We start from the raw sequence: 27,369 nt of genomic DNA on the forward strand, positions 1-27,369 counted from the left end.
AATATGATAAGGATAAGCCACAGGTATTTTTGGAATAGGATTGTGAACCAGAGGTATGCACAGTTAACCATTTAAAAATAAGATGGGATCAAACTGCACATGCATGCTGCAGACATTTACTCTAAAACACTTCTGCGTGATGCAATGCAAGCAGCATTTTTTGTGGAAGGAAAATCGCTTTGTTTCATCTCAGGGCCACAGAATTGCAACTGCCAATGACTGAAAAGGAAAACCAACTAAAAAAGCAAAATATAAAGTGAACTTCTCGTACATAATCTGTTATTTTTCTCTAAATGAAAGGGAGGGACAGATATGTTATCAACAACTTCACCTCATAGCAGTCTGCAAAACTAGTTCAAAATTAAAGTAGCACTGCAGGGCTGAAAGGTCAGTGAATAAGTGAAGAATTTTCAAAAGTAACATTTTAATTTGCATCTGGCTGGAAGCTGCTGTAACAGATTTTACCCAAATGGGAATAAAATCAAGGCATAAATAACATTTTGAACTTTTAATTCACTATAGCGGACCAGGAGAGAGGGATGCAAGAGTTGTGCAGTTTGAAAGGGTTAGTGCACAGACTTCTCTGCTAATCGGGAAAGGAAATAACCAGCCAGACCTGGAAGCCAGGCTGAAAGCCTCCCACTAGTTACTGAAAGATACTGCAGGATCCTAAGGAAAAAAAAACCCAAACCTGGTTGGCTCCTCTTAAAAAAGTTACATATAGATAATTGGACATTCACAAATTTGCCCTAAGCTTGTAAAACACGCTTGAGTAAGTCCATACAATGATTAGCGAGAAGCACAATGCCCGGCACTGCAAGGTTCAAGTCCTGCAGAGCTTGTGCCAGCAGCAGGGATTGCACCGAGCCAGCACTAAAGCTAGGGCCACGCTGAGCACGTGGAGGCTGAACAAGCTTTCATATACTGGTAATCCACAGAAAGCATTAAAAATGTCAACAAAAGAGCGATATGTCCAATCTGGGCGATGACAACAATAGCTTATTAAGATTTTAATTACATTTGTCCTCGATTTGTTAATTTTTCAAGTTAATTGATCAGTGAGGTCTTTATTCCCCTGATAAAGCACAATAATTTTTGGATGGGGCTTTTTCACTCCCAATTTTTTTCCTTTAAGACATTTTAAGATTATTTTGACTATTGGATCCTGATATGAACACAAGCATTTTTGGACAAACAAGCACATTAATTAAAGCTTGTCCTGTGGTTCCTGGATTTGTGCAGCAGTAGCCCTCTTGCTCTAACTGTATACTATGCCTCACACCATACGGAGGAAAATCCACTGCTTGGGTAACCAGGCACAAACTGCTTAGGATTTCTCCCATGGATAAGTCTAAAGAATGAGGCAACCTGAGTTGTCACCTTACTTGTCTCTAGCGTGTCCTCACGCAGCCATCAAGCTCCTTTTGCCGCGTGCAACGCACGTGCTCTGTGGGATGAAGGGCTTTGGAGGGTATCAGATGGCATTGCCTCCTCTGGCTTAAGTTCTGTGTGAAAATAAGATTAAATTTAAAACAAGGACCATCATTATTGGCACTCGGAGACCCCAGTGCTAGAAACTTAGAAAATAGCAATAGGAAGTAAGAGAAGCTGCACTAAAGGCACAGAAGGAGGATCAAATTTATGACTCTCCTTTTGATCCAGATTTAAGTTATGGTGTCTGTGTGAAGCAGCATGTCAGCACAGGAGATGGCACTGTGACAGAGGAGGTTTTAGAACAGAGTGGGAGCACCAATACAGAATTGCTGGGTCTTGGAAATGGGAGACTTTCAAGGTAGTTTTTGTGTGACAAGTACGTTAAATGGCCATACACGGTACGGCTATGAGTCTGGAAGGGGAAACTGGGGGACGCCCTCTGATGCCAATTATCCTAAAAAGGGTTTTGGAGAGATGAAATGGGTTATCTTGTGTCGCTGCTGGTTTGGTCCTTGGCCTCTCTACTAACACTGCCAGCAGGGGTGTCAAAAGATCTTCTGCTTTAAGTACCTGACTTGTTTCTAGGAATCTGATTAAAGTAGATCACCTCAGATAACAAGAGGAGTTAATGCTGCAAATACATAGGAGAGGATTTTCAGGCTCATAAGCTACATAGAGGTCAGTCCTTTTCAAGTCATGCAGTCCCTGAGATCTTTGATTTTTCGCAGAACTGATGATCTTTACTTGTCCTTTCCCTCTGTCCTGTTAGCCTTTACACTTAAACACTTACCTTTATTAATTCAGTTCTGGTTGTAATCTGTTCAGTTGCTCTGTCCACTACATGGCACATACCGTACAGAGGTAAGCCTGGGAGAAAGAAAACCAAAAGGGAACAGGAAAGAGTTTTGGGGGGCTTTGTAACAGACGTGGCACATTCTCCTTAATAACTGCACAGTTTTAGATTCTACATCCTTCGTGTTTTTACAATGTTTTGTAAAATGCATATTCCCATTTTAGATGTTCCCCCAAAGTCTGACATTTCTATACCCTCTCAACTTGGTCAGCCAAAGAGACGTAGACTCCTAGATCCTAGCTCTTCAACTTTTTATACTCTCTAGCCTGTAACCATGTTCTATATTAAGGCTCAACATCTCAGCTGTAAGCAACCGTATGCTTCTGTCTGCACACATGGCAGGTTTTTTACCAATGCCTTGTTTGCTATGCACATACAGATGACTCCAGTGAAGGGCATGCTTAGACCTTTAGCACCCATCAGCCGACCCTGCGCTGACTTTGCTCAGCGGGTTGGCGTTTTTAGCTCAGCTCTGTTGGGTAGGTCCCTGAATTGCGCTTTACAGTTGGTGACAGTATCATTTCTGACATGAGAAGTCACAAACAGTTACTTTACTATCAAAATCTGCCCCATAGCTCTGTGCTGTTTTACCAACTGAGTAGTCTCAAATTTTAGGACTTCCATCTAAAACACAAATACAGTAGGTATGAAGTACATCAGCTTCACCGCACCAGGAGCTAAACTTGGGAGATGGCTACATGAAGGCTGTGGGACATGCTATTCTAGGATGTCCTAACTGCCAGAAATGCAAGCAGTGCCACTGCGAGTGTGTCTGAACAGGACCTGTGTGCTCCAGAAGTGGGAGCGGAGGCTGCAGCCCTCCAGGAGGGAACATCAAAGTGCCACCGCTCACAGCCCAGCACTGACATAGCTTCAAACCTTCCTGGCTTGGAAAGACGACCCTGGAGAAGGACTGATCTACTGAAACAAGTGTTACAGAGAGTCTGAGGCTTTATTCATGCAAGGCAATTGCAGTTCAGGCTCTGTTCATGTTAATTCCCATTTCTCGCTGCTCAGATTAAGCATGTAGTAACAGCTTTCATGAGGCAGGGACCTGTCCATTGGAAAATGGATTATGACCACCAACTCTTGCACATAAACTACTAAGCAATCATCTAACGGTCACTAGAGAGACACCATAGGTCTGTGCTGGTGACCTGGAGGTGAAACGACTTTCTTTGTCTGCCTGAATCCCTGAAGCATTCAGACCCCTGATCAGGGGGGAAGTTCTGATCTAAATGACCATTAATCTTCCTTAAGGTGAAAAGGTCAGAAGAGCAGGTTATTCAATGTTAACTGTTTTTTATGCCAGCAAAAAAGCTTCTTTATTTTCAATGCTGTCTTGAAATATACAGCAACACTTAAACATCCAAACTTTCACAGTGATTTTTTGAAAGTGATGTCAGCTTTTAGATAGATGACAAAGTCCACACACAGTGTCAGCCCCCCACAGCTGTGTCCATAGCCATACCAACAATGCCACACAATGGTGTCCTTAAATCCCATAAAGGCAAGTGGCAACGCCACAGAATGAAGCGATAACATATTGGAGCTGCTGACAATCAGTCTTTAACATGTGTTATCCATTTGACTGCAGGTGTAAATCAGCATTTCAATGTCAAGTTGCTAATTTAAGGCTGTACGGTCAAACATCCAAATAGCATACCCCAGGAAAAGCACAAGCGCATTGTTAAAGTAGGTCAAAGTCACCGCAAGTCAGGGAACGCAGAGGAGAAGTTCCACATCAATAAACCGGTGTTTGTGCTATGATATATATATTTCATGATACAGTAGTATTAAATTATACATTTAACAGGAGCTCAGACTACAGTGTAGGCACAGCCATCATTCTGTTGCCGCTCAGTTGACTCTGGCGACGTACGTGCTGCGAGCATACATGGCCGCAGAACCAAGCTCTGTGGCTCCACAGTGTGATGTGAACTAACATGGCTCTCCAAAGGATACGTCACATTTCCTCTGCTTTCACTTAACCGTGCCACCTCATGGATGTGCGATAACTTTTCCCCCTTTAATTCCCATGTTCAGAGAATAAGGACAGTATCTGCTGCCATGTGTTGTATTTAGAGTTCTCTGAAAACTGAGTATATATAATTATTCAAAAGAAACCAAAGACAAAGTATTTTTTTTCATCCCCTCTCCTATTACTAGGAAAGTAGTTAACTTAAGACCCTGATTAACATTCCATTGAGCTGTGTCAAATGGTTCTTCCTCTTATTGTTATTATTTGGCTGTACAATGTTTTCTACCAACTCACTCGTGGCAGCTGTTTCAGTACAATGGGGAAAAAAGAAAATGAATGGCATTTTAGTGGGTTATTTAATGGCAGCCTAGAACTGGTAAAATATAAAACTGCATTCAGAAATGTTGCATCTAAGGGAACTGGAGCCTTCCTAATGATAGCCCAGGTTTTGGGGGTTTTTTTGGTCTCAGTTTCACTGAGAAATTCAGAGCAGCAGTAGAAGCTTCTGCTTATTTTCATGGACAACTACACATAAAAAATACGCACTAAACATTTTGTAACAAACTGAGCCTGCATGATTTCTCATATGTACACTGCAGGTAAGTACAAAGGGAACTGCCTGCAGAAAAAACCCATGTGCAAAGAGAGCCGAGACCTCTGCAAATTCAGTCACTGGCACTACCGCCACACTATTGCTCAAAGAGGAATCTCTTCTTCTGCAGGTGGCCTGGTGATGAGTCAAAGATGGAACCAGGTGTTGAGGCAGGATTAGCAGGGGTGGGTAGGCGTGGAAGACCCTCTTCTTACTGCCCAGGGCTGACACTGGCAAACAAGCAGTCTGCGTACTGCCGCGTGAGCTACAGCTCGTGGAGAGATCAGGAAAACGGTCGCATCACTTTCTGTATTCTCTAGCTGGTGTTTGAATTTAAATTAGGTTCCATTTTATTTAGGAAGCACACAGGGATGGTCTGAGGAAAAACAGAGACCATACCTTTAGGCCTCCTGCCGCATTGTATCAGGTTGCCCTTGTCCCTTCTGCACAGAGGCACGCTTAATGCAGTGACGTATTTATTAGGTTGGAGCTGTTGAACCCAAAGCATACTGTACATGTCCTGGAGCACTGTGATGCTTAAGCAGATTTACTCGGGGGTTATGGAAAGTGCCTGGACATAGCTCGGCTGTGTCTCTTCTTTCTTAAGAGAGAAATCACTCTTTCTCATCCATTTTTCAGGTCTCAAGGGATGGAAAGCCAACCACAAGACAGAAGATGACAGCTTTGGCACATTGCCTTAAAGTCAAGATGGTGGTGCAACGAGGAATGAGCAGACACACTAACCTACCTGTGGTTTCTTCCAAGTTTATTCACACAGGGTGATGGTGAGAGTTTTTGCAGATGTAGGCACATTGGTTACACAGTTTTCGCTTCATTCTCTTCTTGCTTTAACTGCTGGGAAAATCAGCACTGGAATGGCAAGAGGCAAAGGAAAAGAGACGCTGGACAAACTATTGTACCAGCTGCCCTCATTTCTATTGATGCCAAGCAGCAACCCAGTGAGCTCCCAGTACCTTATGAGAGGAGTGGACTTTCCATTTTGTACTCCAGGTAAAACCATACCCACTGGTAAACTATTTTCACCACCACTGCATATGCGCTTGGTCATACTTGCTCCCCAAAGCTAACCTTATCACTGCAGGTGGATTGAGTGAGTAACCAGATGGGCCAGGGTTCGTGTTTGCCTGCACAGAAGTCAGAGAATACAGGACTAGGGGAGAGAAGTAGCAGGTCACCGTCCACAGCAAGAATCATGAAGCTGGTAACTCCTACTCTAATAGGAGTCCCTAAAGCCTCTTCAAACCATTCTTCTGTCATGACTGAATAGCTGCCATTTATGCTTACGTAAAACCTATTCAAAAACCATGGTCTAGATAAACTGGGCATTTGTTGTTCTTTATATAAAGACTGACAAATCCTTTTATATAGTTACAGCTGTTTAAGGGAGAAAGTAAGTCTCTGACTCCACAAAGAAGAGAAGGGACTCAGTCAAGCCCTACTGCTAACAAACATGACATACAAAGATCAATAGTGTTGTCATGAAATATGTAATGATACTTCTAACTATGTACTTATTACGCAGAGTGAGACATGCAGAAATCGTCTTAAATATTCACAGAAATACTGTGCAGCAGTTCTGATGCTTTTATTTCTGGAACGTCTCTACCATTGCTCTCGGTTGTCATCCATGATATAATGGTTTTGTCTGCACAGTGCCAAGCTCAGCAGGCAAATGACTTTGCAGGAGGAATCATTATGGTCCGTGAAGCTAGTGAAAACCTACTTTCTCTGAATGGTTTTGGTTCATAGTTACCTTATAGGAAAGTTAACATGACAGAGTTAAACACTGCTCTCAAACGCTTTTAAACAAGCTTGTGTTTATAGGAAGTACAATATTATTTGTTATTTGCATTTCATTATCATCTAAAGGCAGTAACAGATCCGTCATGGAGGGCTTGAGTAACAGAGCAGTAACAGGAGCCACAAGAACACGCTGCCCAGATTTCACACACATGCCCAACACCACCGGGCGTTCACAGTTACAGTGTCAGCCCAGGTCCCCATACAAATGCCAGGCTTGTGCACAAAATAGGTATGTTCAAAGATACAGATATATTTGACCAACTAGGTTGTCTCAATACAGAGTAATTGAGTAAGATAATCCCAGTACGAAAAATCCCAGTAACTCTTCAGCTGTGAATAAAACTACCATTGCCCGGGACCCAGGGCATGACTCTCTCACACCATCACTAGTTGAAAGACAGCACTGTGGGGCAACTGGAGCTCCCTTGATTTTTCCTCAGAAAATTTCCACTGGTAACTAATAATCGGTAATGGGAAAACACGTGTGTAGCTGATGTCTGTGAGTGAGACTTCACAACCAGTTTAAGCCAGTCGAAGACCCTGATGCTGCCAAAGGGGTGTGGGAAACAGAAATGGCCCTTCTTACAGCACCACCTGCTTAGGTATTATATCAAACCCTTTGTCTCATCTATAAAATATGGATAAAATGTACTATATCAGAGGGGGGCGTGAGGCTTAATTTAGAAACTAGCAAGAGCTCTGGGTTACCTGGTATAGGAAATTAATTGCGAGGTTCTGTCAGTTGAAAACGCAGCCTGCTAATAACTGCCATACTGGCATAAATGGCAAATAAGTGTGCTGGAAGGAAATACCCTACCTTCCTAACTAGTCCAAAGTGTTCTGCTGCAGTTATACAACCCATGTGCTGTTCAGGTCCCCAGAAAGTATATTCTCCCCAGACAAATCAGGGCTGCCACAATTTAGGCTCCTGGAAAAAAAGATTCTCTCTTCAGGACTCTCTAGTGCTACCACAGCCTGGAAAAATACAGGAATGGAGAGATGAAACGGGCCAAAAGAGTATACACAAAAGGATTTGACAATAAGTTTTTTTCAAACATGGCAACTTTGCACAGTACAATAAAGTGAATCCCTTGTCCCTTGCTATTACAACATCAGCCTTCGTGACAGAGGTTCTTGTGGGCAATTTCAGCAGAGGACAAGATTCAGAAGGACATGGAAATCAAATGTGTATCCCAGCACAGGCTGAGGCATACTGGTAGTGCAGTCCCTGTGGCCACTAAACCTGTTCTGTGGTTAAAAACAAAATCTCCAGTCTTCAATCAGTATCCATCCACCCATTTTAACAGCATGGTAACAGATCCAATGTCAATATTCAGTACATGTCTGTACTCAGATTCTAGGACAGCACTAGCTTTATCAGACAAACACAAGAATGCAAAGGTGCAAGTATAGAGCCTTCCACTTCAATGGGGTGACTGAAAAGTGCTCCCTCCCTAGCAGAAAGAAATAAGCACACCAGAGGTTATGGGGTTCTTCTTGTGTTTGTCTTGTGCTGTGGTAGCTGCATGAATTACATGCTGAAAGGGTCCAACATGAAGCAGAATCTGATTTAAATGAACTGTACACACAACCATGTGCGCTTTTTAAAAAAAGAAAAATAGTATTAAAATTTTAGTTTCATTTCTCCCTTTCCCAGTTCCCTTTCTCAGTTGACAGTCAACCAGCTGGTTAACTGCTCTGAACATGCACACTCATTCCCACGTTTAACCAGCGTTCCCAGCGGGGCACTGTGCAGCCATATGCTACACCACCACGTTCTAATATTGAACCACAGCACATTGCCACTTCCTTAAGCTTGTGGCTGCACTCTGAGTGACAGCATCTGCAGGAGCTCACCAGAAGCAATTGCTTCACAGAGAAGCAAGATACAATTGATAACTTCTTTCCACAGAACGCTGCAGGAAAAGGGAGCTGTTGCCTCCACAGAGACAAAATGACTGTGATGGATGATGTCCTGCTGTTACGTGGTTTGTGTTGAGCATGTGACCATGCTTTACTCTGGTTTTACTCTGCCAATGAACTCTTCACATAGATCTTAAAAGGAAAGATAAATATCTGACAATACATGTCAGAATCTTAACCCAAAGCAAACTTTCAGGAAGCCTTTTCCAAACATGTATGAAGTGTGTAGGTTTTTTCTTAACCAAACAACAAAAAAGTACCCCAGTTCAACAGCCTTCTTAGTGAAGCCAGATGGTAAAAAGATGATAAAGTGGAACAGAATACAGTAAGCTGACATCTTCTGCAGGGGACTCCCCCTCCCTAATTAAAATTACCTCAATTATTTCCCAAATAGCATGACTTTTAGAAAAAAAAATGGACAATTTAAATAAAAGCCATAACTTGCTAAAAGGTTTACAATATCCCTTAAAACATTTTTCCACCTTTGACCACCTCTAAAGCCTTCAGTAAAGTGAGAAATCTGCTCCAACTTTTATGCAAGTTAATACCACTGACTACTGAGCAAGAAAAAAACCCAGTCAAGCCTTCACTTCAAAGCACTATTTAGTTAAAGATGAATTACTTGACCTTTTGGCAGTGTACAATGGAACAGAAGTCAGAGGCACCCAAGTTCTTCCATTATCTAAACAGTCAGCCCCATATCTATAAGAAATTACCTTTGTGTTAGAATAGAGCATACTTTTCAGAACAAAATGTTTAAGCTAATAAAGCTTCATGGAAGCCTCGAAGAGGGCAGATAAGTCTTCTTCTGTTTGGGGACGTGGTGATAGTTTAGTCACTCTCTCCTGCAAGATTAAAGAAAAACTGGATTACAGAATTTACAATAAAATTAATCAAACAGTAGCTGAACTATGTGCCTTTGTACTAATTAATGTCCTGCACAAAGAATAACAGGGTTTTGCAAATAAGTAATTAAGGCTGAAGCATCATCAACTGTACAGTACTTTCAGAAATATATTAGTTAAAATTGCCTATAATTACATACACAGAAGCAACATTAGAATGCAGTTCAGTTGCAAAGTCAAGTACTTCAAACATAGGTCTTGTCACTCACAGATGTCAGTACACTGGAGGATATCATCCTAGGAATACAGTCCATTTAAAAATTCATTTGCCAGCATTGGAACTAGGAGTTCAGTTTTTAGGGACCAAGATTTTCAAAATACATCATGTCTGAAAGCCCAGGAACTGCTGTAGATGGGGAGAGTAAATAAACAGTGCTTGCAACTCAGACTCCAAAAAAGACACAGCAAGGGACGGTAGTGAAACGGCTTAATAAAAAGCCTGACACTTTGGAATCAGAATACAAAACAGTTGTGGTTGGTCTTCATTTGGATGGTGATTCAACAGAATTTTCGGGTGCTGAAGTCCCACTGACTGAAATGAAACTCAGGTATATGCTTCACTGCTCGACAAAATAACCACAAAGGCAGGGATGGCAATTCAGAAAAGCCCCATGCTACTGAGGATGAGGAGCTGTATTAGTGTAGGTATTCAGTTACTGCAGAAACACTCAGCTGAAAGGGCCTAACATCATAACCAGTATGAGTACGTTAACTAGTACTTTTATGTTTTCAACAACCAGTGATTTTCACATTTATTGAAAGACTGGGGAGAGTTAAACATCTGCAAAGACAAAGGCCAAGCCTACACTAGGAATGTGTTATCTTTAGGTGAATGCGGTCTATTTTGGCAAGATGGGGTTTCTTCTGCTACAACCTGTTTCAACATCTCCCTCATGGAAGAGGCTGTCCCAGTAAAAGCTCTAAATTTGTCCCCGCCCTTTTTCACATGTGAGACAGTGGATGTCACTTGCTAGGGCCTTGCCTCACGCACCAGGTAGGATGCTGGGGAAGGGGCTCCTCCAGCCCCCTGCCTTGGGGCGAAGCGAGGCTCAGACGCCCTCCCCAGCGGAGCACACACCACTGCCCAGGGCAATACCACAGTGCAATGCTGCAGCCGCTCCACTTCCCTCTCAACCCACGGGGCTGCGATTTGTGGACAGGCTGGATGTGGTTACACAGCAAGAGGCCACCGCACTGTGAACTTAACACGTGAAATACTGGTCTAGCATGGTGAGGAAGTCAGCTGTGAGATATTCACAGTTCATAATCATGATCAGCATGGTTAGCATGGCTTGTGACGAGTCTGAAAAGTGCAGCTTTGTGTGCATAACTTTACCTACACGAGAAGCCTTGGTGGTGCAGCAGTAGCAATCAAATGATACCTCTTTCCCCATCCCCGACCAGCGCTGCTACACACACAGATCCAGCCAAAGACAAGGCTAAGATTCTTCCATGCAGCTTTGAAACAAAATTGAAAATTCAAACAGCACTAGGGCAAAAGTATGTTGGTTTTTTTCAGACTCACAATATGCAAAATATAACGACCCAGTGCTCAAGTACTCAGTAAATTCATCAGGCTTATATTAGGACACTCTAGGCCAAATTACAGTTTTGCAGCCCTGTGCACCAACATGGACAGAGTTATCTGTAAAGTCACACAGGGTGACAGGAGTCGATCACCCTGACAGACTGTAGCATTTACCAGCTATATCGACAGAAGGTTGCAAACGGATGCTCCTCCTGTATGCCTCGACCCAGAGGCACCAGCACTCCCTCTGCACAAGCCTGCTGACATTTGCTGGTGCCCAGACAGCAAGGCCCCGGCTCTCTCAGTCTGACTCAGCGCGTTCTGGTCTAGTGCCAAAAATGAGCAGCTTCGGGCTCATCGGTGGTTCAGCCCCACTGTAGACGCCTCTTGGATGCCTGCAGGGGGTGGGTGGGCTAAAGAACAACCTTCTGCCATCTCTCATTTTCAGTCCTCCCCATCTCCCCTCAAACGCCATTACAGGGCTGGCCACCTTAGACCTTGGGACAGCATCTTCTTTGCTAGACTCGCTGCTGTCTGTAAATGGGATCAATTTCAACAGACTCACTTAGAAAGGAAAATAAAATTCTGTTTTAACTTCAAGCATAAATGTTTGTTGTCACAGAGTTCCCACCCTAAATCCTGGCAGTTAGAGTAGACTAGTTTTGTTTTCCTGCAGCCTGCACTTCACAGTGTGGAATACACTCTGCACACGTATTAGTGCTATCACCACTGCACCACACTGCCTTGCTGACATGAATGGGTCAGTGCTGTATTCCAGAGACAGCCTACTGCAAGATGAAAAGAAAAAATATACTGAAGACTAAACTGTATGGACTACCTCTGTGGGTAATAATGGACTACTAAGGAACAACAATACATTTTCATCATGTTACATCTCATATACAAAACTGAGGTTTGAGAAAGTATTAGGTCATCTCATTTTACACAGTACAATTAATCATCAATGCCATGAGACGACAGTAAATGAATTAAAAGTCAATTTGAGCTAAGTTAACAAACAAACAAAAAACCCCTTCAACATCTTTTGGTGAAGAACCTTCTGCCTCCCCCAGCTATGCAAAACATGCCTTCAATGAGATGTGGTTGTGATGATTCAAACTAAATTGTTTTAAAGGAAGATATTTATCAAAACAAACCTCCAAAATGCCCCGTAACAATTTACATGCATAGCCTATTTGATGGGTGCCCAGAGACCTTAGTTTTCTTCCTGGCTTTGCCACTGCTCTGTTGTGTGTGATCCTAAATAGTTGCACCTTTGTGTCATTTTCTCAGGTATAAAACAGGAATATTAATATTTACCCTCTGTTTTAAGTTGCTCTGGATTTATGAATGAGAAGAACTAGACATGGTAAGAAATACTGCTGTAAAAAGTGAATAACCTTTCAGCCTACAAAATTTTCATTTTCTCTGTAGTGTTTACTTCCCTTGCTACTTGGTGGAAATAAATCCTAAGTAGACAGAACAGTCCATAGCACATGAATCAAACTGTCTTTTTACAAGGAAGACACTGGATTTTGCTTTTGGAGTGGTGTGTTGCTTTTTGCAGTGTCTTTGTGAGCACTGAAACAATAAAGGGTATTACAGGTTTAATCTATATCATCCCAGGGGATCTTATTTCAAATTCTGATGGGGGTCAATGGAACAAAAAAGCCATCTGGGAAGAAAAGTGCAACTTCTCAATATGGGAAAGTTTAATGCAAAGTGACCTTGATCATTCTTACCAGATAGCACATGGTATTAAGGCTTTATCTATAACCCATCCTGCATACATAATTAACAGAGATAGTTATGAAAAAGCAGTATCTTCTACAAAGATCAAAGGTCTATGAAAAACATCCTCCTTTTAAAAAAATGTGACGTTTAAAAAAACCCAACCAAACACCTAGCCGTTCTTTCTGAACCCACGTGAAGAACAGACCGCAGCATGCACTCCATCTCACTGAAAAGAAAAACCTAAACTGTGCAGAGAAACAAAATACCAGTTGACTATCCATAATTTTCTCCACTTTAATTGTTTACCTGTAAGCCTAGAAATAACATTTGCTTGAAAAGAAACAATTCTGTTGTTTCAAAAATCTGTTCTATTTTATTTGACAAGAAAAACTGTTCTGCTTTGTCTTACCTGAGGCAGAGTGCCTTTGACTAATGCAGGGATGTCTGCTTTAGAATAACCAATTGCAGCCAAGCCATCATCAACATTCAGATCAAATAGGAATTTCCGGAGCGTGTCTGCCAAAATAAACCCCGCATCTTTGATTCTGGCAGTGCGGATGTCAGCTCCTAAAATAAGACATAATGCCTTGACTGTAGGGTGGAGAGAGCGGAGGAAGCCTGTTCTGGACTTAATTTAATCATAATATCAGCTGAATACATATCCATACATAACAGTCACTGCCCTAAAAGCAGCATGAAGCAAAAAGAGGAATCAGTCTTCACTTTACAGTTGGAATAGTTTGTAAAAGGTGAAATAAAACAAGATCAGGAGAAGCAGGTAACTGCTGCCAGAAAGACTAACTGCCACATGAGGTTAACTTCCTTTCCCTCTGTGCCTACAGGGAGAAACATTTTCAGTCTGACTAACTGCTGGGAAGAACGCTAACGCATGAACGTCAATGGTATTTATTTTTATGGACAGTGTGCCAAATGCTAACTTTATTTTAAGGCCTTGAGTTTGCTGACATCTAGAGGACATGGAAACCACCGACTATTCTGTTCAATTACACATTCAAAGAGAGGACTAGAGCGTGCAGGCTGAGAAAGACAGGAGATGGCAGGGCAGTGTTCAAGGGGTTAAGTAAGTCCTAAACTTAATGCTATTTGAGTATGTGCTGACTTGTGTAGGATAATGTAGAACTGAAGAGGAGGAACTGGTATCTTTGAAACATCTACTGAACAGTAATGATAGCATCAATGTAAAATGAAAGATTACCAATATTTCTTACAGAATAGCTTGCTTCCCCTTCTTCAATGAATGCTCAGGACTTATTTAAAAGTAGTAACAAAAACATGTCCAGATAGAAGACACAGGTTCCTCCACATGATTTCTTTTCCACATAAGCTGAGCTAAATTTGTTCTCTGTGTAACCTCAATGATGTTACACCACAACTATGTTAGGTCCAAGCACCATACTGAGAGATGAGTAAGAGCACAACATAGCTACAGGAAAAATATTTTCTGTGATCCTCATGCAGTTCAGTGTAACATTCAAAGGGGGTTAAGCGAACAGGAAACCAACCAGCTCATTTGAGGAGCTCAGATATTCGGGTAGTAAGACTGGCAGTACTGTAGTAGATAATGCCTGGGAGAAATTGATAAACAAGGTATAACAAGTCTTGTACAAAATCTTATGCTATTGCCATTATGCCATGCAGTCTGAGTTTATCCTGGGTTTTGCTGTAGAAGAGTAACTGGGACATAAATCCAGTATCTTCAGATAGTAAAGTAAAAAGGAAAGGGAAGAGGGGAAAAAAAGGACGGTAAATGTGAAGGGCAGTTTTAAGATATTGCTGTAGTTCGAGTACTTTCTTTTTGCTCAACCTAAAGCATACCTCTGTCTTTGATTGCACTTTGAAAATTTCTGGCCACACGCACACCTATTTCAACTGTTTAAGAATCCACCCAGGGAGGTATTAAGCTTTTTCAGGCTGTACCCAAATTCACAGCTGTACATACACACAAAATAACTACTTAGTAACCTGCTTCATGTCATAAAATACCTTCTTAGTCATTGCATTTGGCAACATGACAGATTTGAATCAGCTACTGTAGTCAGTTGGACTCTGGACTGGAATCAGAAGTAAACACCCCAGGTGGGAATTAACAAATTCAACTCCACATGACATGTTTTCGGCAGAGTCCCTTTACAGCAAGGCAGACAATAACGTAGCTTAAATTTCTACTGAGAAAATTAACAGAGCTTTTAGAAACAGAATTTATGGCAGCAGTTCATACCGCAAACCCTAAAGGAACTGCTTTTCTACCACTTGTTTTAAAATCAAGGAGCCAGAATTCAAATTCTTTGATATGCTGTGCTGGCCAGTTATCCAGAAACATTTCCTTAGTCTACTTTGAGTTGTGTGTTATTGCTGTAGGAACACAGACATTTTGTACCTTAGTATATGATTCCAGCCAGGTTTGTGTACTGGTTTTGACCATAGGCAGGACTGCATACTTCAGAGGAAGGCTGAACAACCTCATAGACAACATTTATAAACTAAACAGAATTTTCCCCCAGTGTAGTTTTTCTGACCATGTTGTTTTACATTCTCTTTAAAATACTGTGATATTTTCATTGTCTATATAAAAGTCCCACTCTTTCTTGAAACCCACAATGCTTTCAGATTACTTATACAAGGAAGTCAGACATGTGACTGGATTGCTGTGACTTGCATACAGAAGGCTGACCATACAAGGGACTGAACACAAATTTTCCAAATACCAGAAAAGTTGCCCTAACCACTTTCTCTCTACTCTTTATACTGCTGTGCATGTGAATGTGATTGCTTATTAGTGAGCATAGGTATTAGCAGCAGTTTAGCCACAACACAAAGTCTAGTGCAGACAAAAAACCTGACATTAGATATAAATAAATTAGCCCATCACAGAACCATGCTGTCACAGCTAGACTGCTAACAGCTCCAAGACTACATCACTGAAAGCTAGTTTATTACACTCAGCCATGCTGAGGGTGCAATGAAGAGGTATCCTTTCTCTAGGACGCCTTCTGGTGATGGGCTGCACAGATAACAAAGTGCTGTATGAAAAGGTAACCTTTAAATGAGCTGTCAGCTTGCAGCATTTACTTTTATTCTGCTAAGAAGCAGAAAAGGCCACTTTGTTCATTAACCCACTTCTCAGCCATCACAGATGTGTCCACAGAATAGCTACTCCACGCTTTCCCTTGACATCGTCCACTGAGAAATTCCAACACCTATAAACAAGCTTAGGCCTACATTAGAAAGACCAAAACCTACAGCTGTGTGCCACAGAAAAAAGAGGAGTGATTCAGAACATCACTCTGTCCTAATTCATTGCCACAGCAGGGAACTTGTTAGGCAAAATGCTTCCTTTTAGCTAACAGATGCACCTGAGTACTTGTTTGGTTTATGGTATCTACTCTAAAGTAACTACTCTCCATAAAGCAACAAGAGAGGAGCCAATCACAGCTACTCTCTCCTGATTTGTAACAGATCTACAGTTAATTTCAGCTGTCCAGTTTTCTGGTCAAGAAGTAGATTTCTCCAGCTTGCTTCTCTAACTACATCATCTGGTATCAAAATTTAGCATTATTCTACCTAAGTTTGCGTTATGTGTAACTCAGTCAGACTCCAGAATCTTGTTTTTTAAACTTAACACCCCCCCCCCCCCCCCGCAACAACCAACTACAATTGCTTGCACACATTTTTCCCTCCCTAAAAGACATTTTGGAAACAATTCCATTTGTATGAGTATGCTGTACCCATAGAGATTCCTACCTAGTATCTCTGCAGCTTCCAAGTGCCGCTCAGGACGTATCTGTGCTGTGAAAGCAAACACTGCTGGGGATGTCAGCACCACAGAAAGGCCATGTGGCTGGGGAAAAAAAGAAAGAAGAAAGAAAAAAGAATAAAATCACATCAACAGGGCATGTACTTCCAACTTCGATGTGCTTTAATGCTCATTAATGTGAGATAACAGAGAATTGAAATGTATAATACAAAACCAAAGATAAACCAAGTTTTACCACTAAAGCGTGATCCACATTATAATCCTTTGGTTTATAAGTTTTCACCAAACCAGAAATAGGGTAAGACATTCCATGGCTGGAACAGAGTAAAGAGAAAGTGGTTAGGGCAGCTCTCCTGGTATTTGGAAAATTTGTGTTCAGTCCCTTATGCAGTCAGTCTTCTGAATGCAAGTCTCTTAGGTACAGATACTCCAAAGGTATTTAGGTATGGGTATGGTATGGATATTAGGTACAGACAACCCTCACCCCTCTGCACCTTAGGGATCTAGCTGTAAAAAACAGTACTTCCTTACTTTGTGAGTGTGAAGTTATATTACTCCACTGACTAGACTGAAAGATGCTCAGTTACTGAAGTAATACAGATATGCCAAAAATAGCATAATCTGCATCCCTACCTAATCACACTGCCTGAGAAAAATAAACATTAATTTTAAAGCATAATTAAAGAGTGGATTTGCTCAAACAACAGGAATGAAAGGAAGTTCTCCAAAGAGAATGATGGCTAATATCTTATCCACACAAACCAGGCTTAGACTTTGCTTCTCTGAGATTTTCACCCATATGAAACTACATTGCCTTGCAATATTAATCACAGCTCATTTCAGCCTGCTGAATGCCTACCCCACAGACAAACTTACAGGCAATTGCATCAGTTCAGGAATAGCATAAGATTACCTCATTGCTGTCTCACTGCAGAACAGCTGGCATGAAATCCAACATTTTAAATGCCATTGATGTTTTTTTTTTTTTCAAACTGTAGTTTTTACTATTAAAGAAGGTAAAGAAGGTCATGATTTGTATTTTTCACATGATTGGATTTGAGTATCACAAACCAGAATACACAATCCTCATACATATAAATGCCAAGACCCCACCAATTTCTCACAACACACGGCTCCCCCTGCATCACAGGCCAGGCTACAATGTCTTACTATATATTCAGCAAAAAAGGCAGTGATGTCTTTGACAACCTGAAACAAACACTGGCTAGAAGCTGACCTCAGATGGGGTTAATATGTTCCTGTACTCACCAGAGATGGACACCAGCATTGCCAAAGCCAATACCAGCAAAAGCACTTGCTAGGTGCATGTTGGCTCTTGCTTCACGGTCTTCAGGGTTTCTGATGGCTCTGTGCACCATGGAGACAACAGTATCAGTGAATTCACAAGTGGATTAGTAATTCAGGATAGAGAAGGGAGAGAGGGCTTCTTTATGGACAGATATATAAAAACCTCTAAGATAAACTGAGATAAAAATGCTGGAAATAGGATCAATTTGCCCTTCAGTCAGAGAGCAATCCTGCTTCTGGATCAGTAAGTAGATCAAACAGGTTGAGTGAAGGGCAAGTTTCCTTTCACTTTTCCAAAACCTGAGTAAATAGAGTGAATTTGGCCATATTCACCTCAGTGGTGGTTTAAACAATTCTACTTAGGAGCTTTGGCAATCCTATGTATGGCTCCAAGATCACTCCAGCTTTCTCACCATCTCATTAGGTGGTGGTCTGGACCCCATCATCTGTGCAGGAAGAGGACAGGGTTCCTTGCCTTCCTATGCATCAGACTGCTTGTGTAGTTTGACAACATGGAGCAAAAGTCTCATGAATAGATTCCACAGGAACAATAAACAACTACTTTGACTAGCTAGGTACTGTAAAGAGTCTTCTACAAAACCCCCCACATTGATCTTTAATAGAAGTGCACATGGTATACAAAAGCTATATACAGGCTAAAACTTTATTGGTAGGGATCAAAATGCACTCCCAGTTAAGTCAAAACTTAATCTAAATTCAAGGTCTTATAAGTATGAACTAGTTTTCAGTAAATGCGTAATTTTGCACATTCGTAAGTGCATGTAGTTACCTTCTTGATGGATGTATAAGTATCTTAATTTACACTCAAGGTCACAGTATTACACCAGCAGTATTTTGTTCATTTTGTTACATATTTCCCTTATACTGTCACAGAAAGAGGATTCTTGAAAAAATATGTGGGTGTTGCTCCTATATTAACTGAGCAGCTTGAAATAACTTTTACTGAGGACTTATTTTATAAGATTCACAGAGGCATTAAAAAGCTACCTCCTCAAGACAACCTAGTAACCCTAATTTTACTTTCAATTTTATTTGAAAAAATTTTTGCTTTATTTAAGAGAAATCCAGGGTAGAAAATGAAGGTTTAATGTAGTAGTTTCCCTTATTTTAGCCTAAAATTCAAGTTCTTCTAAGCATCTCTTTTTGGGCACTGAAGACTGAACATACTGTGAGGGAGGTGGCTGTTAAACTTATTACCTTTTCAAATATTTAGCCACAATGCGCAGAGCATGAACAGCCCAGACATCACTGATGGGATTGCTGCCTTGGTAAGCTGGTCGGTTGATTGGATTTGGAGGGCAGGGACTGCGCATGTTGTAAGGAAGAGCAGTGTATGATTCTAGAGCATGGCTAAAAGAAAGATTTAAAAATGCATTATTTAAGTGGGAGAGCTCCATTTTACTGCCCTGCTGTCCCTTGAATGCAGGTTCTTCTTATTTACTTCCAGTGTTTAACAGTTGCCAAAAATAGAAACACAATCTCATAGACAACTGGGAGAATGGTGGGCGGGCACCTCCAGAGCCCTTCATTTTCCAACAAACACATAGAAGGCAATCCAAACACATCCACAATCTATCAGCTCACACCATGCTTAAAGTTAGATTGGATGAACTGCCATCCTAGGGTGTAATGCTTTTCGCTGAAGAGCACTGTACATCTGCAATGGGTGCACTTCCTTTCTGTAGGACAGGAACAGTAAGAGGCTTTAGCACTGGAAGCACTGTAAGCTACCTTTCTTTTAGAAGTATTGACCTTTAAAAAATGAGGAGTATATTTAAGCTAAGCCGAACTGCCAACAGTCGCATCTCCCAGATACTCGTGAATCTGACAACACAAAGAAAGCGGCACTACCTACATTGCAACATTTAGATGTACAAAACTACAGACAAACCATTTTCATTTATGAAAAAATGACTCAATTCCATTACAGACATGGCAGCTCAGGACACTTCACCAAGCCTGAGAAATCACAGTTTCATTATACATCTATTACTTCAATATACACAGCACCCAAAAGCAAAGTAAGCTCTAGCCCTCCAAATAGAAACTTCCACGCATTTTGTGCAGTTAAAAGCTGTAGGTTTAAGATGAAGAAAATTTTGTGCCAAGTGAAAAGCAAATTATGAGAGAGGTTCTGAGGATGGTCATAATTGGGCTGAGACCTGCCAGCGTCCCACAAGCCTTCACAAATTTTTGTTGACACATCATGGCTTTTATTAGAAAATCCTTTTTCTCTATTCCCTGCCATGTCTGTGAGACATGCTAAATGCCATCACAATTGTGATTAATCATCTATATGATCTCTTAAAAAGGGACACCTGGACTGTCTTCCCTGACAACAACCATCCTGGAAGTAAATGGTTTCTCCAGTGCACTGCAAAAACATTAAAATTTCTGCAAATGAGTGATTTGTTTCCATACATTCTCAGGGAGGTAGTGAAATTAAGTAAGAGGAAAGTATAACAGAGACCACCTTAACAACAGGAAAGGGAGAAAAAAGATCATCCTTTCCTGCTCCTAAAATACATTTTTTCTGCAGTCACCATAGTCAAAACACAAAATTGTAATAAATTCAAGCAGCAACCTACACAGAAAACTCACCAAAGCACATCAAAGCCACTGTTGGCCACTATTCGCTCAGGCATAGACAGTGTGTGTAAAGGATCAATGATGCCTAATGTTGGCTTAATGGCTCTTGAAGCAATACCTGCAATATGTAAATAAGGAAAATGAGTTAAAGATTTTTTGCAACAAAATAGGACAAGACAAGCTTAATGTTCAAAACATAACAATAATGAGGGGAAATGATTCGAAACTATGAAGATAAAAGCAGAGAGAGAAGGGAGAGTAAGAAGTATCTATGAATGTAAGTCTTACTGATGACGAAGTCCTTGTAAGAGAGTTACATGATTTGAGACTTTTGCCTGAAGTGAATCATACCAGACAATGTTCTCTCTCCACCTGTAAGCCTCCCTGAGCAGCCTATACTTCCAAAATTTCTGTGCTGAAAGGCATCCGCAACAGTATTCTTAGATTTGTACCTTCTGTGAACAATCGAAGGGCAAGACTGGTTTGTGTCTACAATCAATTGCTATTGCTAATTGCTGCTTCAGCATCTGTAATAACCATGCCTTCAAATTTTGGTTAAGGGGACACAGATGTAGCTTTGAGAGACAGAGACATACAAACAGACAGACAGACACAGACTGATTGACTACATATAGACTAGAAAACTCTTGAGCTATGGTCAGAACCCCTTAGCACACCCTTTGGGTCCCAAGTACTGTAGACTGTGTAGCATATCAAATCCACATATTTAGAAGTAAAACCTCAAAACAGCTACGAAGCTTAAGATGACATTTTAGCCTTAATCTTTATTTGCCAGGGATGAAAAGGCCAAAGGAAGACAGTGCCCCTCACTTGCACAGCATCTCAGGCCTGAGGTTTCAGAAGTCAGGAAAAGGAACATTTGGTTGCAATTACACAACAAAGAAACAGAAGTCTTAAAAGCAGAAAGAAAAATCCAACGGAAATAAGGAACAGTTGGTTGACCCTGAATGTAAGTAGAAATTTCCTTTGCAATTAACATTTTCTGCCATTTAAGGACTTGAAAGATTTTAGTTTCCTGTTTTGTCTTCAAACTATAATCCACTGTATTACATAGGTATTTCATTATGTTAATATGCTATAAATTTAATTTAAGGAGGAAACCTTTAAGCTCTTCAAATTCGCCTGTGGCAGTTGAATCAAACGAAATGACACCTGAAATGACATGCAGTATCCCCTTCTTTCAAGGCAGGGAAATAATGAAGATATTGGAAAAGCAATTGTCTTGAATAGCAGACAAAAAAAAAACCACCTCACCGGTTTTTACTTTTAGTTCTTTGAAGTCAAAAATGGCAACACCAGTGGTTTCACTTCCAGTTCCAGCTGTCGTTGGAACTTAAAAGGAAGAATGGGGATAACAACAAATAGTAAGTAATACGTAATATTGCAAACTAACTAAATAAAAACATAATAGTAATGCCACCAAAAATAGAAGATCCAGGAAATCTCAGAGGTATCCCTAATCCGGAGCCAACAGGTCAAAGAGAAACTGCCACTTTGATCTCTTTTCTCAGTAAAAGGAGTCAAACTCAGCTAAACAAGACTAACTAATGACAAAAACTGTGATTTTACTTCCACTGAAGTAAACAGCAAAATTGCTGATGACTACAACTAGAGGACAAGTAAGCCCACAGGAAAGTGAACGAGTTGTGGTAAACTGATTTCAGTAGAAATATCATACAGAGTGTAAAATGAGTCCCCTTCTCCTAGCTCTCACTCTCCACCCCCTCCTGCTTTACCTGCAATGAGTGGCTTGAGGGGCACAGTGACAGGCTTCCCTTTCCCAATAGGAGCATTGACGTAATCCAGGAAGTCTGATGTAGGGCTGGACGCATACAGGTTGGCAGCTTTACAAGTGTCTATTACAGACCCACCTCCAACAGCAACATAGGCATCAAACTCTCCCTTTTTAGCAAATTTAATGGCATCCAGGAAACTTGGAAGACAAGAAAAGCTTTCCAATTAGGAGAAAAACAGCACATAGAGAAAATAACTATTAAGAACAGCGTACAGGTCACAAGGAGGTGTTTAAACAGCTGTATGGCATGCTGCAAGAGCCTAGGCACTAGTCGGAGAAGCGCACTGTCAGAAGCAGTACCTTTGGTCTGTTGGTTCCACCCGGACGTTATCATACATCTGAAAGTTTATACCATATTTTGCCAAGGAATTCAATACTGCATTTACAGGAGGGAATTGGGAGAGGTTTTTATCTGTCATCAGACAAACTCTTCTAGCACCAAGATTCTGCAGGTCCTACGATAACAATGAAATTAAAAAACAAACAACTGGTATAAAATCATACACTGAACTATTTAAAAACTAATCCAAATCAACTGAACCATTTAATAATAATAAAAAACCCAACCTCAAAATAGTTGGTTATTGTAAAATCTTTGGAACAGTATCAGCTAAAGAAAAAGAGGATTAACCACATACATAGTAGGATGGAGAAAACAGAATAAAGTATAAAGCTGCCAAACATATAGTTGAAGTCTTATGATAGAAGAAAACTAATGATAAAGATGTTGAACAAGTGAAAACCATGTGTAACCACTTAAGACTGCAGTAAAATGTAAAATTTTTTTTTGAAATATTTTTTTCCTACACAATTCCTGTGACATAAAAAGGCTTTTCCAAAGGTTAGGTCTCCCCTAACTGACTACCAAAGCATGGCATTAAAATCTTGAAAATTTAATACAGAATATCAATTTACTGATGAAAAATCAAAATAAGGTGGCAGAAAGAAGAAAAATAATACTACTTCCTAACCTTTGCTAAATTAAGTGTCACAATAGCTATACAATCAATACATGGAATTCTAAATAATCCTAATGCTGTGTAAAGACAGAAGTTCTGTCTAACTTCATTTACTATCTGACTATTAATTTACTTTACAAATTTGCAAATGAAAGAGAGAACTGTTAATGCCATAAATGCCAAGAAGAGAGGAAAAAATGATAAATGAAAAAATGCAATGATAAAGGCAAACTGGAACAATGTACTCGGGTGAATCATCTCAAACTGCTGAAACAAAAATTCTATACTTTCACAGTGCAAACTCAGAGCTGAACGAATATCCACCTAATTTAATGGAAAGTCTCTGATTCATTTTAATGAGCACTAGAAGAGATGAAAGTGATCTTGAGAAAATCCTGGTGAGTCACCAGGATTCAAAACTTTTTGAATTAAATCCCCTGTCAGAGAAAAATATTGTTGCATAATCCTGGCAAATCATCAACAATCTAATTACCCACTAAGCTGCATTTCATGTACTCACTTATACCACAGCAACATTGATGTAACATGCTTCTGTTCTTTACCCAGCAGTATTTTCTGACCTTTTTACACTGGTATATATGGCTACACACACTGCAAAGCAATGGAGATTCAGATGCACCATATATAAGCTTTCCCTTATAAAATGGATTGATAGCACCAGCAACCCTTTAGAAAATAACTTTTCACCAGTGATGGACTTACACTATGGAAGCTTACCATGCCAATCTCTTTAGTAACTCCTTCTCCATATCGGATGTTCGAAATAGCCATCTACAGAAAAAAGAACGTATTTTTTCTGGAAAAATGGAGAAATGGCATCTAGTTCCAAGCAAAGTAAAATATAGATATTTACTAATGTACATATTTGTTAAATGCCATATTTGGAAGTATACAAAATACTACTTTTAAATCAGATGTATTTTATTATTAAATCTACCTCAAATGCATAGTCTGTATTTCCCAGGGTAGGCCGTTCAGGGACTGGAATGGAAATGAAACAGTAAAATTAGGGATCAAAAAGTGACTTATATCTGTATCTCGATACTAGAGTTGACAGATTCCTTTGCTTTTAAAATCACTAATACTATGCACAGGTCATCTTGGCTTGTCTGGGTATAGGTTACCCATTTCATCCCTTGTTGCTTGTGAGATTAAGTGATCCAAGTACTTGATTTGATTCATACAATTCAGCACAACAAGTGTGTTTTCTCCTTCTTTCAAGGATAAATCCTTGTTATAAAAACTAAGTTAGCAGGAAGTTTGTATGAGAATTTGTTTGCAGTCTGCAAAGACCAGAACAGCACATGATAAGTAGAACGGAGTATCTGCAGAGCATACAGGCTGCTACATACAGGTTGAGAGGTGTTACAAATGTGTAGGGGCTACATCATAACCTTCAGAACAACTTTTAAGACAAATCCATGAGACATCCTCCATATGCGTCCGGATAGAGAGCATGTTTTGTACGTGTGAGAGTTACACTAACAGGTGTTTACACTTCTTCTTACTTCTGCCTAGTCCTAAACTTGCAGGTGAAACTGAATTGCTTGCTTGAAAATTAAGAAACTGCATGCATTGCTAATAATAAACAGAATTTTAATAAGAATCAGTGTGTCACTATCAACTTTATTTAGTAGAAGGCAGAAGATATCCATAAATATAGTATTTCAGTCACATCCTCTCTCTGCCATGTCATTCTTGCATGAATTTCTACAGAACTCTCTATTTCTTGCATATCCTGATTTTGCCACACAGTGAGGCAAACTGCATCAACTGAAACAGCCCATTCTTCTCCAAGAAAAGATCAGATGAGGCATTCTGCTCTTCCTGCTGAAGTCATGCCTTCCGTCTGCTACATTAATTGAAAATATGTGATTTGGATTCAGATCCAATGAGTGAGGCCATGATAATGAGTCTTACAGACACTCTGGGGTGCACTGAAGCACTGACCCACGACAGTAACAGATAGATGTATTAAAATCCTTTATGCACTTTCTATTCAAGCCCAGGCCAGCTGCTATCAGGTCTTTCATTGCCATGTCTTGCCAGGCTGTACATGTTTGACCTCTCCTGAGTTTGAGTCTGCTGTACTCCCAGTCATTAATTTGACAGGCTAAGAACATGTCCAAGCCATTTACTCTCTTGCTTTCTGATAGTATAATAGGTGCCCTGCTGTTATATTCTTGAGCCAAACTTAACTTCCAGGAAGAATTTTACCGAGTTAAAAAATTGCACTTTCTTCAAACAGTCAAGAAACACAATGAACATTTTTCTGCTACAGTCGCTGTTACGTCAATTCCCACTATTTAGAGACTTACTGAACTGATACTATCTCGCTACATTACAGACTCAATTGCTGCCTAAAACTTACAGAGAGGATTCTTAATTAAGACTTCTATTTAACAAGGGCTTAGTTTGAATTGACTGTGTAGGTCATCAAGCAGACAAGCAGAAGAAGGAGATTCTGCTTCTCAGCTGTGCTATTATTGTCTTGCTGTATGATGGTCTTGGGCAAAATATGTATCTGAACTTATATTAGCTTTTCCATATGTAAAATGGCAACGGTAATTCTTTAAAAAGTGTCTTAAGTAAAGCATGTGAAACCAAGCCACTTGGAATTACACAGTGCTGGAATTATGGCCCAAAATACTAATTTTTATTCGATCTGGACACTGACCAGCACACAGATAGCTATTCCGATAGACTCCCTACAGTCAATGCAAACAGAAACTCCTCCCGGGGTGACTCGGTCACTTGGCGCAGCTCACCTGCTCTTACAGGCGAGCAACAACCTGGCCTAAGTGAGCTGTGTTCTTGGGACTGGCTGTATAAAAAGCCTATGGAGATTACATTCCCCAAGCCAAAGCAGACCTTTGTGAATAGCTCCTTGTTATTCATACTGCTTCCTGTTTCTTTTCTAATGTAACAGATGTGTATTTTTCCTCTTGAAAGCAGATCTAAAGTTGAGATAGCTCAGGTGATGACAGCAGTAGTAGCAGCCATAGGAAATTTCTGATCGGCTTGCCTCATGGCAAGGGGAGGGAGGGAGAGGATGCATTAGTTGTGGCTTACGTGGAAACAGTGAATCTCTCTGACGACAACCACTATCGTTGTACAGCTGCAAAACAACTGACTGCTTACCTTATGCTTTAAACTGTTCTCTTTCCTACCTGTTACCTGCACCCTCTGCCCAGGTTACACTGATATGTACGGCTCTATGGGGTCATGGTCTCCTACAGAACTATTTTGGAGACACGAATTAAGTCTTACCTTGGGAATAGGTGTGGCAATGGCTCGGGCACCGACATCTAGTGAAAAGGTAAAAAAAAAAAAAGACGAAAAAAAGGCGTTGTTAAAAGGAAAAGCTAAAGCAGAAAACCGAATCTGTCCTTGCCCAAAAGTCTCCTGTCGGCACCCGTTCACCGCGCCCTACCCCACAGAGGCCTGGCAGCGGAGCCTGGGTGTAGAGGAGGCCCGGCTCACCCCCGGGGCCCAGGGGAGCGGCAGGCCGGCAGATGGGGGGGTCCCACCTACGGCAGAACACGGGTGGGTGCCGGTAGCCAGCCCTCAGCCGGCTGCCCCTGTGAGGCGGGGGGTGTCAGCGCTAGGGAGGGGGCATTAGGAGACCCCCGCGGCCCCCGGGAGGGAGCGGTCGCTGCTTTTCAGGTTCAAACCGCGGCGGCGACCGCCCGGCCTCGCCCCCCGCCCCGCTGCCGGCACCTGCCGATGAAAGGAGGAAAACCAGCGGCCTCACGGGCGGCCCTGGCGGGCTCCGGGACGGCCGCAGGCGAGGAGGCCGTCCCCCGCCGCCGTCCCCCCCGCCGAGGCGGCGGCAGCGGCGGCTCCCCTCAGCCGCCCCAGCCCGGCCCAGCCCGGCCCGGCCCGGCCCGGCCGCACTCACGCGGCCCGCTGCAGCTGCCGCAGGAGGCGGGCTGCCCGCTCCCGCCCGGCCGCCATCGCCCCGGCTCTGGGGAGGCCGGCCGGGCCGGGGGCCGAGCCGGCGGCAGCGCCTCCTCCCGGGACAGGCCGCCGGGGTCAGCGCGGGCTCCCACCCGCTTCCCGACCCCCCAGTCAGTCACGTAGTTGACCAAAAGCGAGGACTTTGC

The 27,369-nt window shown here is 41.5% G+C and overlaps 1 protein-coding gene across 8 annotated transcripts; it reads right to left on the reverse strand.

Annotated features, from left to right (window-relative positions):
* Nucleotides 1–1,387: 1,387 nt before the first annotated feature.
* On the reverse strand, nt 1,388–27,369 carry ADHFE1 (alcohol dehydrogenase iron containing 1). Of its 8 annotated transcripts, none has more exons than XR_005932203.1 (16): nt 27,165–27,292; nt 26,534–26,571; nt 24,201–24,244; nt 23,981–24,034; nt 22,584–22,738; nt 22,225–22,421; nt 21,743–21,820; nt 20,480–20,585; nt 19,076–19,228; nt 17,819–17,917; nt 16,785–16,863; nt 16,537–16,633; nt 13,184–13,341; nt 9,324–9,452; nt 2,225–2,301; nt 1,388–1,505 (listed from the first exon to the last, which is right to left on the reverse strand). XR_005932203.1 is itself a non-coding variant. In XM_030011526.2 (15 exons), the coding sequence occupies exons 1-14, from the start codon at nt 27,218–27,220 to the stop codon at nt 9,369–9,371; spliced, it is 1,398 nt and encodes a 465-aa protein (XP_029867386.1). In that variant the 5' UTR covers nt 27,221–27,292; the 3' UTR covers nt 4,732–5,730; nt 9,324–9,368. The 8 variants fall into 8 exon arrangements, 5 of the variants coding, with proteins under 5 accessions (XP_029867386.1, XP_029867387.1, XP_040978964.1 ...); XR_005932201.1 differs by lacking the exons at nt 1,388–1,505; nt 2,225–2,301 and adding exons at nt 4,732–5,236; nt 5,609–5,730; XR_005932202.1 differs by lacking the exons at nt 1,388–1,505; nt 2,225–2,301 and adding exons at nt 4,732–5,125; nt 5,260–5,730.

The sequence above is a fragment of the Aquila chrysaetos genome, chromosome 4 (genome assembly GCF_900496995.4).
Source record: "Aquila chrysaetos chrysaetos chromosome 4, bAquChr1.4, whole genome shotgun sequence".
Classification (NCBI taxonomy): Eukaryota; Metazoa; Chordata; class Aves; order Accipitriformes; family Accipitridae; genus Aquila; species Aquila chrysaetos.

Excerpts from the sequence above, each read along its gene's own strand:
- ADHFE1 (XM_030011526.2), bottom strand. The coding sequence starts at position 27,220 with ATGGCGGCCGGGCGGGAGCGGGCAGCCCGCCTCCTGCGGCAGCTGCAG. Across the intron at positions 20,586-21,742 it reads AGAACTAAAAGTAAAAACCG|GTATTGCTTCAAGAGCCATT; the intron begins GTGAGGTGGTTT and ends TACATATTGCAG. Across the intron at positions 16,634-16,784 it reads ATGTGGATCACGCTTTAGTG|CCACATGGCCTTTCTGTGGT; the intron begins GTAAAACTTGGT and ends TTTTTTCCCCAG.